The sequence below is a fragment of the Xenopus laevis genome, chromosome 2S (assembly GCF_017654675.1).
Source record: "Xenopus laevis strain J_2021 chromosome 2S, Xenopus_laevis_v10.1, whole genome shotgun sequence".
Taxonomy (NCBI): domain Eukaryota; kingdom Metazoa; phylum Chordata; class Amphibia; order Anura; family Pipidae; genus Xenopus; species Xenopus laevis.
The window spans coordinates 28,157,372-28,169,429 of NC_054374.1; the positions used below are offsets into that span (position 1 = coordinate 28,157,372).

At 38.9% G+C, this 12,058-nt stretch overlaps 1 protein-coding gene across 5 annotated transcripts in view; it reads right to left on the minus strand.

The window, feature by feature from the left end:
• Positions 1 to 12,058, minus strand: part of LOC108709287 (syntaxin-binding protein 5-like) — a 151,914-nt gene that overhangs the window by 123,961 nt on the left and 15,895 nt on the right. For all 5 annotated transcript variants that reach the window (XM_041583517.1, XM_041583516.1, XM_041583518.1 and 2 more), the window contains exon 2: positions 10,264 to 10,361. In XM_041583517.1, coding sequence (XP_041439451.1) covers positions 10,264 to 10,361 — 98 coding nt within the window. The remainder of the gene's footprint in view (positions 1 to 10,263; positions 10,362 to 12,058) is intronic.

Genomic DNA, 12,058 nt, shown 5'->3' on the forward strand with positions numbered 1-12,058 from the left:
ACAAGCTGCTGTGTAGCCATGGGGGCAGCCATTCAAGCACAGGATACACCGTAGATAACAGATAAATACTACTATAGTTTATATAAACAAGCTGCTGTGTAGCCATGGGGGCAGCCATTCAAGCACAGGATACACCGTAGATAACAGATAAGTACTACTACAGTTTATATAAACAAGCTGCTGTGTAGCCATGGGGCAGCCATACAAGCACAGAATACACGGTATATAACAGATAAGTACTACTATAGTTTTATAAAAAGGAGCTGCTGTGTAGCCATGGGGGCAGCCATTGAAGCACAGGATACACTGTAGATAACAGATAAGTACTACTATAGTTTATATAAACAAGCTGCTGTGTAGCCATGGGGGCAGCCATTGAAGCACTGGATACACTGTAGATAACAGATAAGTACTACTATAGTTTATATATACAAGCTGCTGTGTAGCCATGGAGCCAGCCATTCAAGCACAGGATACACAGTAGATAACAGATAAGTACTACTATAGTATATAGAGACAACCTTCTGTGTAGTCGTGGGGGCAGCCATTCAAGCGCAGGATACACAGCAGCTTGTTTATAATATACTATAGTAGTATTTATCTATCTACTGTGTATCGAAAGAGTATATTCAAATTTATTACAGTAAAAAATAATTCACATAAATTCGTCCTTTGATAAATCTGCCCATCAGTCTGTTCCCAGCAGTGTTTGTTAAGCCTTCATGTGTTCAGGTTGCCCCATGTATTACTTTCAGCCAATAAAAGCGTAAGACAATAACAGAATTTATTTAAAGAATATTAAAATTCATCACGCTAATATAAAAATATTTCTGTGCTTAGAAGGATAAATGGGTAGCTGACCACCATAAATCAAATTAATACTACAAATGAAATTAGAAACCTGACACAGTAAATAACACTGCTATATTGTCTATCAATTGGCATTTTATAAATTTCTTTGATATATTCTATCTGTATAATACTTAAAGGGGACTGATTAATCATAATTCGCAGAGGGTTAAAACATCTTCAAATGGTTAACGGGACATCTGCAATTGACTTTTACATGAATTGGGCAGGTTTTAGAGTATTTTCGGACTCCGACTTTGAACAAAATCTAGGCATAATAAATCGCAAAAAAAACTCAACTTTTTCTACTTTTTTTTTTAAAAAAAAAACAAAAAAACACCTTAGTAAATAACCCCCTAAATGTCCACTTGCCTTTGAATTAACTTTACTAGATACTGTATATCATGTCCTTGATAAATGAGAATCTTCATAGACACACTGCTGGATGTATATTTTTTCTGTACATAGTGCTAATTTACAAATGCAATTGAGAATTGGGATTCTGCTGATTCTTTTTTGGAAGAAAATTAATACTGTATTTAGTAAAGTCAAAAAAAAAAAGGTGGATTCAGTGCATCCCAGTTTTGTTGTACTATTTTCACAATTCTAGTAAGCCTCATGTACAAATGCATTGCAATGTGCAAAGTCCCAGTTTTAGATGCAAATCAGAGCTTTTTTATACTCTATACAATGTATAATTTTCCCTACAATGCAATTTTGCAGGTGGAATACTATAGCTGTGTGATGTAGCAATATTTATTTACCCAGACTTTGTCAGCTGGGGTGGATTTACATAATGGGCGCCCCTAAGCCAATGGTTCTTCACCCTTGTCCCCTCACCTTCACGTATGTACATGCACGAATTTTCATCAACACTATTGTATCTCATGATCAGCCCCAGAACTTCTCGAGCCAATGTGGGTGTGGTTTGGTTTCATGCCGCTCCCTAAAATCCTGCTGCCCTAGGCTCAGGCCTTTCCACAAATCCGAGCCTGTTTGTCAGTTGTGACTACTGAGTAACCCAGCAAGTCACATTGATTCCACGGTTCCCTTGTGTCAGTGTGTGCACTTGCCCATAGTTCATCAGAAGCCTCACAAATGGAAGTATTTCTCCTTCAGTTCTCATGAATTAGGTCCAGTTATACACACCAGGGAACCCTTGGTTATCACTGTATAAGCACCTTTATGAATAGCATTAAAGAATGTTCAGTTTTTTCCTTCATTTCTGCGTTTTGCACATTGTGTGAGATGCATAAATGAGGCTTTTTATTTGCAAATCCTTTTCCTGTCGCCTCTGACAACTAAACATCAAAGAGCCATCTTTTTCTTTGCCCTGTCTATTTGGAGTTAAGCTCTATGCTTGTTTTCCACAAGAATAACCCGGCTTTATAAGGCTTTTAAAATGATCATTTTTTGTTTAGTGACTTGGTCTGAAAAGGAGTTATCTCAGTTTATGTGCTGTAGTGACATTCATATCATGATTAACATTATCAGATCTTTTGCTAAAGCAAGCGTGAAATTGTTTTTTGGAACTTATATTGCACAAACTTACATGATGGCCACTAATCCCCAGGAATTTCTTACAGGTTACAAGAAGCCAAAACAAAATTTTATTCTGTTTGGAGCTTCTAAAGTTTGAAAAATAGCTTACATTTTATGTGGTAACTGCACTGACCACATTAACAAAATTGCTGTTATTTAAAGGGGCTGTTCGCCTTTAAATGAATTTTTAGTATTATGTAGAGAAGGATATTCTGAGACAATTTGTAGTTGGTTTTTATTTTTTATTATTTGAGTTATTATATAGTTTTTTATTCAGCAGCTTGCCGTTTGCAACTTTTTGCTAGGGTTCCAAATTGATTGGATTAAGAAATTGGAGAGGGCCTGAAAAAAGATAAGTAATAATAAGATAACAATACATTTATAGCGTTACAGAGCTTTTGTATGTTAGATCGGGTCAATTGAAAGCTGAAGACATTATAAGAAAAAGGCAAATAATTAAAGAACTATGAATAATGAAGTCCAATGGATAAGTTGCTAAGAACTGACCATTCTATAACATACTAAAAGTAGGGTTGGCACCTTTTCTTTTTTTGGGGAAAACCGTCAGGAGGTGGGGCCAATGATGTCGGGGGGGGCTGATGATGTCGGGGGCAGGGCGGTGATGTAAGCGATTGGCTGATCACCGTGTCATTAAATTCAATGTCCTGTCTGGATTTCCTAATTTGGAAATCCGGACAAGCACTTTTCACCTTTTCATGAGCTTATGATTAAGTGCCCTTGGTAGATACGAAACGCGTCAGGCCTTGATTCTTAATTTATGGAAAATAAAATGTAAGCTTTTATTACCTTTTGCCATCTGACTCCGGATTTACTACTTCATGGGTCCAGGCTTGTGCCAGCCACTTGATAAAGGGCCTAGCCCGAAACATGTAGTGCAGCATTTTCCCCAGTAAAGCACTTTGCAGTGGTAGTTACTGCTTTGGATTTGTCCTGCATTCCACTACAATACTTTGATTGTGCCAACCTCCTTTGAAGTATCCTGGTGTTTAATTTTCACCTGGACAGCCCTTCCAAAAACCGTCTGTCCGGGTGAAATAGTTAGAAACCCTAACTAAACATTAACTGAAAGGTGAACCACTCCTTAATTACCCCATAACCTATAAATGAGGGAAGCCTTTAGTGTCTGCAAATGAATTTTAGTCTATCATTTATATGTGGCAGTCTATATGAAATTCCTACAATATAGTCACTGTGCAAATTGCTACCCGTAATTCTTTAGCCCTATTGCAAACTGCTACAAATGCTTTCCCCTTTAACCATAAATGTTAGTGTGATGCAGATCATTATAATATCATTTGTAAGTGCCAAAGTGTTGTTCCCTTTATACTTTAGTTCTACGGCTCTCTAGCTGTCAAATCAAACTATACAATTGCTACAGTCCCACTTACTCTAGCAACATCATACTGGCAGATGAATAGTAGAAGGTCCGGACAGAATAATTAGTGATTACAAATTAATAAAAATAAAAATCTTGCAGCTGGGGTCACTGCCCCCCAGTAAGCAGACTGCATGTTAGATTTCCAGCTGGCATAAGGCTGAAGAAAAAGCAAAGATTATCAAATGCGATCACAAATGCGATCACAAATGTATTTTCTCTTTCACAATAAACGTTACGGTGATTTGCTCATTTTACAGAATGGCACACTTTGGGGTATATTAATCAAAGAGTGATGTTAGAGATTGCCACAGTCCTCTAGAATGAAATTCCACCACTCTCCATTAATTTATATGGGATTTTAAAAGGCGTATTTATCAAAGGATGAACTTTCACTTTCACCCATTGATAAATACTCTTTTAAAAATCCCATAGAAATGAATGGAGAGTGGCGCAATTTCACTCTAGAGGACTGTGGTAGAGTCCTGCGTTGGTCCATTTTTTGGAACTCGTACCCGACCCATACCCACAACCAGGACCCGCAACCCGCATTCTTACCCGCTTGGACTGGCTACCCAACCCGCAAGAACCTTATCCGCAAACCCTTACCTGTGACCCGCTGACCATCAAGAATCAGGAAGTGCTGTCATTGTAAACCGGAAGTGACATCATCGGAAGTAGGCGTGATCAGAAAAAAAGGAGTAAATCAGGAAGTGCTGTCACTGTAAACCGGAAGTGGCATCATCGGAAATAGACATGATCAGTAAAAAAGAGTAAAAATCGCTATTGAGAAAACCCGTGGCCCAGCTCGCGACACGCAAACCCGCTGAACCGCCAACCCGCATCTATAACCACACCCGGAACTTCTATCCGCAACCCACAGGGTACCGCGGGTACCCGAACCGCTGCAGGACTCTAGACTGTGGCGATCTCTAACTTCACTCTTTGATAAATATACCCCCATAAAATCTATTCAACCAATCCAACCAGTTGCAAATCCTTGCAACCTTCAACATCCATATTATTAGTAGTAGTAAAGGGGACCAGTCACAGAAATAAAAAGCTGCATAATAAAAGTCAGTTTCAAATTAAACATGACACCCAAATTGTGGGTTTTTTGTTTTAATTAAAGCATTATAAACTAATTTAAAAAGCTCAGCGTGTCAATTAAAAACAATTTCCAAAACCGACACCTGTCTGTGGGCAATAATTGCGAAATGCAAACGAATGAATGAATGACACAAGATGTAAATAATTTGTGCATTGTAAATAAAGTTTATTTTGCTGACAGGATAAAACAGGATTTGGATTTATTTCTTAGGGTAACAGGTCCCCTATAACAGGGGTCCCCATCCTTTTTTGGACCAGTGGCAAAAATTTTTTTTTGCATGGACCGGGGGTGGGGTCGGGTATGGGGGCGACGTGGTTGGTGGTGGGGTCGGCAGGGGGTGGGGGCGCGGTGTTGGCAGCAAGTTTGGAGGCGCCAGCATCCAATTTTTGCACTCCGGTGTCCAATTCGGGGCGCTGGGGTCGAATTGGCGCTCCTCATTTTTGCACACTGGGCTCGGCAGCCCAGTGCGGGAGTAAGCGGCCACGGCCCTGTGGTTGGGGACCCCTGCCCTATAACATGTATTTATAAAGCATTAACTTTCTCCGCAGTGCTGTACATTTAAAGGGCGTACACATTAAACATACATGTTACATACAAATACTGACTAATACAGGAGTAAATGGGACACTGCTCATTTGCACAGTCTTGCAAATAATATTTGTGCCACGCTAGAGACCTCATAATGCTTATGTAAAGCAAAACCAAGAGCTCTATTATATCACTCAGGCTTTATGGTAAATATATGTAAAGGGGCTGATACCACAGTTGCAAACCCTTAGCCAGCACATCACTTTAGCCTCTATGCAAAATCTACCACCCTATTTACATTAAAAGGGGTGGTTCACCTTTTAGTTTACTTTTAGTATGTTATGGAATGGCCAGTTCTAAGCAACTTTTCAATTGGTCTACATTATTTATTTTTCATAGTTTTTGAATTATTTGCCTTCTTTTTCTGACGCCTTCCAGTTTTTAAATGGGGGTCACTGACCTCATCTAAAACAAATGCTCTACAAATCTATTGTTATTGCTACTTTTTATTAATTATCAATTCAGGCATTCGCCTATTCATATTCTAGTCTCTTATTCAAATCAGTGCATGGTTGCTAGGGTAGTTTTTACCCCAGCAACCAGATTACTGAAATTGCAAACTTGAGACCTGCTGAAAAAAAAATCTAAATAACTCAAAAGCCACAAATAATAAAACATTTAAACCAATGGCACTCCCCTACATCATACTAAAAGTTAACTCAAAATTTGCAATTGGTTTTCATTTTTTATTATTTGTGGTTTTTGAGTTATTTGGCTTTTTATTTAGCACCTAAGCAGCTTGCCATTTTAGCAATCTGGTTGCTAGAGTCCAAATCCACCTAGCAACCATGCATTGATTTGAATAAAAGACTGGAATATGAATAGTAGAGGCCTGAATAGAAAGATGAGTAATAAAAAGTAGCAACAGCAATACATTTGTAGCATTACAGAGCATTTGTTTTTATATGGGGTCAGTGACCCCCCCCCCCATTTGAAAGCTGGGAAGAGTCAGAAGGAGAAGGCAAATAATTGGAAAACAATATAAAATAAATAATGAAGACCAATTGAAAAGTTGCTTAGCATTAGCCATTCGATAACATACTAAAAGTTACCACTTTAATATACAATTACTATATGATGAGCTTGTTCATCACCCCCAACCTACTACATCATCAGTGAGTTGCAGCGTATTCCTGTGGGGCTGAAAGTTCAGCAGAGGCAAAAGCCTGGCTCTGTATTAGCTGTCTAAAAATGAAAACACCTTTAGAAGCCGCTAAAAATAGAAAACAAATGTAATCAGTGTCGGACTGGGAAACCAGGGGCCCTCCCAACAACCTTAGACCAGGGGCCCACTCCCACTACTATTATTATTCTTCTCCTCACTCAACCTCTATTCTCCTAGTCTCTATTCTTTACATACTATATTCTATTATTCCATCTATTTGGCCTCTTTGTTCTCAAAGAAATAGTAAATGGCCATGAAATAGGCCAAATCTTTAGCAGCACAAGGCCCCCGACACCTGGGCCCACCGGGAGTTTTCCTGGTATCCCTGTGGGCCAGTCCGACACTGAATGTAATTGCAAAAGTGCTCAAAAAAGCAGGGGCATAACTATAGAGAAAGCAGACCCTGAGGCTTCAGGGGGGCCCAGGAGGTATAGGGGCTCTATGAGGTCCTAATTCAGATACAATTTAAATAAATATTGGTAAAACTGGTAAACCTGGGGGCCTGAAAAATAATCTGCTGTGGGGCCCAGTAATATCTAGTTACGTCACTGCAGAAAAGCATCATAAATTTACTTCAATTCTGGGTTTAGAGTAAAGAAGTAGTTATAAATGTTGTATATTATGTTTTGTGCTTCTGTACCAGCCCAAGGCAACCACAGCCCTTTAGCGGTAAAGATCTGAGTCTCCAAAGATGCCCCAGTAGCTCCCCATCTTCTTTTCTGCCGATTCACTGCACATGCTCTGTGCTGCTGTCACTTACTGAGCTTGGGGACTCACTTACAATATACAGTACATATAGAATATAAATGTCACACTATAAGGCTGATTAGTAATTAATACAGATAATTACTACATGGCAGCACAGAAACCAGTGCAATTAGCATCAGAATTTAATAATCAGCCCTGTAGCATCAGTTTACATTACAGGTCAACCTCATTTTCTACGTGATAATTTGCGACGACCCCTAAGCTTAGCTTTTCAACAGCTGCTCAGAGCCCACTGAGCATGTGAGTGTCGCAGACACTTTCCAAAATGGTGACCACATGTGACAAGTTTGAAGTCCTGGATCATTGCTGCTATTGACAAGCTGAAACATTAGGCTGGTGCAATGTCATTATATAAAATATGCCATTTTTAGCCATATCCATTTTTAGGGTTTAGTTCTCCTTTAAGTAAGGGGTTTATAAAGTTAAGAAAGAATGAGGATCGTGGCTTGGATTTTGTCTATGGAGGTAAAATGGATATAATTGAGCTCAGTAAGTCCAGGTGCATGCAAAGTTAAAAAGCACAGTATTTCAGGATTACAGGAAAAGAGGAGCTGGCTCTGCACTGCACCTAAAGCGTGATAAGACTACTAATGGTCATGGAAGCAATGAAGATGAATAGAGAGCAGACAGGCTGCAATAGTCCATAATAGTGCAGCATGTACACCTCCTAGTACTTGCACTGACATGAATATCTAACATTGCCGGAGCTTAAAGTGGACCCGTCACCCAGACATAAAAATCTGTATAATAAAAGTCCTTCTTAAATTAAATATGAATTCCAATTTCTTTTTTTTTATTAAAGCATTCATAGCTGTTGTAAACTCATTTAAAAATATCAGCTGTCAATCAATTATTGCCTACCCCGCCTCTATGCCTAGGCATAGAGGCGGGGCAAGCAATTACTTTAACTTTCCATTCAGCACTTCCTAGATGTCACCGCTCTCCCTACAGTCCCCCAGCTCTCTTAACAATTTAATTGTGTAACCACTGCATGAGGATGGACATTGGGTCCCTGTCCCCTGGTGCACAAACAAGATTCTGAGATGATACAAGGCTTGCCTTAATAACAGTGTCCTCAAAATGGCTCCTTCCTGGTTGCTACAGTATAATTATGAGTTCCCAGACTGATGGAAACAAGATTCAAATAATTTATACAGTGTAATTAAAGTTAATTTTGCTTGTCTAACATGATAAAATAGGATTTGGATAATTTTGTTTGGGTGACGGGTCCCCTTTAAAAATAGCAAGAAGGTCTATAAACCACCAAATATGATTTATTTCAGACTGGTGGCAGGCACTTTATTAACAATTCAATGACTGCAGAGAGGATATTTGTCATGACCCCTATCTTTGAAAGATGCAGAACGATTCATTCATCACTACACTGATACAGGTCTTTCAGATGGTACAGAATTAAAGATGAAGATACTGACCCAGAAGGTGTTTAATTCCCATGTAGGTTATGCCCTGTTAGGAAGAAAAGCTTATACCAAATAACTCAACATAAGGCATTCAGCATCAGACTAAAAAGCTTCCACCTGCTTTATATAAACATACTTCACACTACTGTAGCACTTATATGCATGAATAGCTTCTGCCTGTTGCTTTAGGGTTGGCCTATCAACCTCATCCTAGGGTTCCTTACAGGTTTCTTCAGTTGCATTTAGATTGTTCCCAACCTGATTATTTCTGAATGCACAAGAGCCAGTTCCACCCCCCCCCACACACAGCTCAGTGGCTGGATTTAGGTGCAAATATCCAGCGACATGCTGACCCTGATGGCCTTTTGGGTACCTATATGGTAATTAAGGCCTGGTAATTAAAGACTTTTTTCCCCCTAAGAAATTAAATAAATAATTACCGCATAAATATGCAATGGGCCAAATTTACTAAAGGGCGAAGTGGCTAACACTGGCGATAACTCGCCAGTGTGACATCATTTCCGGACTTTGCCGATTTATTAACAGGCGCTGCCGTAAAATTTGATAGCGAAGGACTCTATCGATACTTTGCACTCTAACGCCTGACGAATTTTCACTCTGGCGAATGGCCGTACCTATGAAAATTCACTAAGATGCAGATTTAAATGAACGTTACCTCTTGCGCCAGACTTACCTTCGCCACCTCAGACCAGGCAAAGTGCAATAGAGTAGATGAGAGTTCCTAAAAAAAAATTTGAAAATTTTTCTAAGTCCCAAAAAACGCTGGAGACTTCTCAGTTTTTCAGGGTGATAGGCTGCAAAAGATCGTAATTTTTTAGGGTACCGGCTTCCCCCCTACATTTCCTAACATATGTGACATAAACTATACACTGGGCACATGTGTAGGGCAATATAATAACTTTATTTTCCTTTATTAAGGTTCCCTGGGCTTGTGTAGTGTAATGTATTTGCTGCAACATATACGTCCATTGAAATTTAACTTCCCGCGGTATGCAAATTAGCCAACGCTAGCGTAACTTCTCTTTGCTTGCCAAATTAACGCTAGCGAAACTTTAACCATCATTCGGCGCCCTGGACGCAACTTCGCATTTTAGTGAATTAGCGTTGTCCTGGCGAATTTTCACCTGGCAAAGTGTGGCAATTTGAGTGAAGCGGTCGCTGGCAAATTTCGGCAGGTTAGTGAATTTGCCCCTATGTCTGTGCAATAACAACTAACAGTACAATAACATGCTGCATAAAACAGCAAAATAATCTTCACTTCTATATAAAAACTGTATCTATATAAAAAGCATCCCTGCAGTTTCAGTATACCAACTAGAAAAGACCTTTCCTCACCTTTTCTGCAGCTAACAAATATTTCTAGAGAAATGGAATGGAATGATGAGAAAAATGTAAAGGATACATTCGTACAGCTCCAGTCCGTGACCCGATCGCCAGTATCTTCTGTACAGGATCAAAAGCTAAAGCTGTGGGTTGATGTGGAAATCCATGTCGTACAGTCTGAAAAATAAGGAATGAGATATTTAGCTAAGGTGGACTCCAATGCAAAAAAAAAACTTGAAAATGACCGAACTTTTAAAGCATTTTATTCTCTGGACTTATTGTAAGTATTCGGTTTGTTTTTAATATCCAAAATCAGAGCTTTTGGACAGATCTGTCTTCTACCTTTACTATCCCTCCCATCATCATCCCAAGCTGTAAATCACATAGGGTTGCCACATGGTAAGTCTTAGCCAAAGCCAGGCCAGTATTATGAATTTAGAAATATGGATAAACGGAGGGCACACCATTCAGTTAAATATTTAGCAAAAATATGCGTATAAAGGTGCAAAAAACCAAGGGTACCCCTACATAGAGTAACCGTATAATCAATGTACCATACAATAGGTTTGCACTCTCAGAAATAAAATTCAATTATAAACTCAGGTGGTATCAAAAAAATATTTTACTATATTGGCAGTTCACAATAATGTTTCCAAAAGTTCAGTTTACACAGCAATGATATACTGTACATACCACCCAGAGGTTTGTGTGAGGCAAAAAAGAAGCGGATATACTTGCCACAAATGAGAGTGACCCCAACGTTTCGGCACAAATGCCAAAGGTTTTTTTTTTTTTTTTATACCACCTGAGTTTATGATTGAATAGTGCAAACCTATTGTATGGTACAGTATTATAAATTTGCCAGCAATGTATTTGTCGTTAAATTTGTAATATCATGTTGTACTGCCTTCAGCCGTATATTTGCATATTCATATTTCAGAACAATCAAAAAAATGCATCAAAGAAGGTGTCAATGCTCATCAGGTATTGGTTAAATGAGAAAGCTCAGGTGCATTTTCCCAAGCCTGCTGCTCCCAAGGTGCATTATATTACAATACTCACATATAAACACCGTAACATTATCAGGTGTGAAAAATGATTACAGACAAAGGATTACACTGTACACCAGAAGTTTCAGGGTCGAAATCATCTCACTCCTTTTTTGAATTTACAGCCCACTATATACAGTAAATAATTATCCCTGTGCTCTTCACTAAAACCTTCTGAAATCCTGCTGTCTCATCTGCTCGCTTTAAGGAGACCCCAATTGTGGGTATCCTTAAAGCGGACCTGTCAACCAGACATAAAAATTTGTGACCGTTTTTCTAATATCGACGTGTAAAGTGTAATTTCTCACCTTCTTAAACAGCTCGGGGGGGGGGGAGGGTTGCTGACGCTTTAACTGTTCTAAACCGATCCATTTAAATGATACATTTCCTATCTTTGTCAGAATCTCCGAGTTACGTTAAAGGCAGCTGTAAGAAGTGATACAATAGTTGCTAACATTCATCAGATACTGCTGAGAAATCAACTAATTGTATCAATTTAATGTAGCAAATTGTAACAGTTCAGATGCTCCTGGATCACTGAGCTGCCAGACTGAGACACCAGAGGGAGGAACATTCAACTTTAAACTTAAATTTTGGGAAGACATTGTAAAATAAAAGATGGAAAGCCATTGCAAAAAGTCATTGTTTATGGTGAGCAATCTGAAAGCAACTCAACTGATAAAGGTGTTTGGAAGGTGAACAACCACTTAAAATGATTTTTTTAATATAATATTTTTTTTTGTTGTTTTGTTTTTTTTTCCAAACCTGATCCCAATTTCTCCTTAGTATTCGCTATAAGTCCTGATGTTTCCTGGCAATACTGCT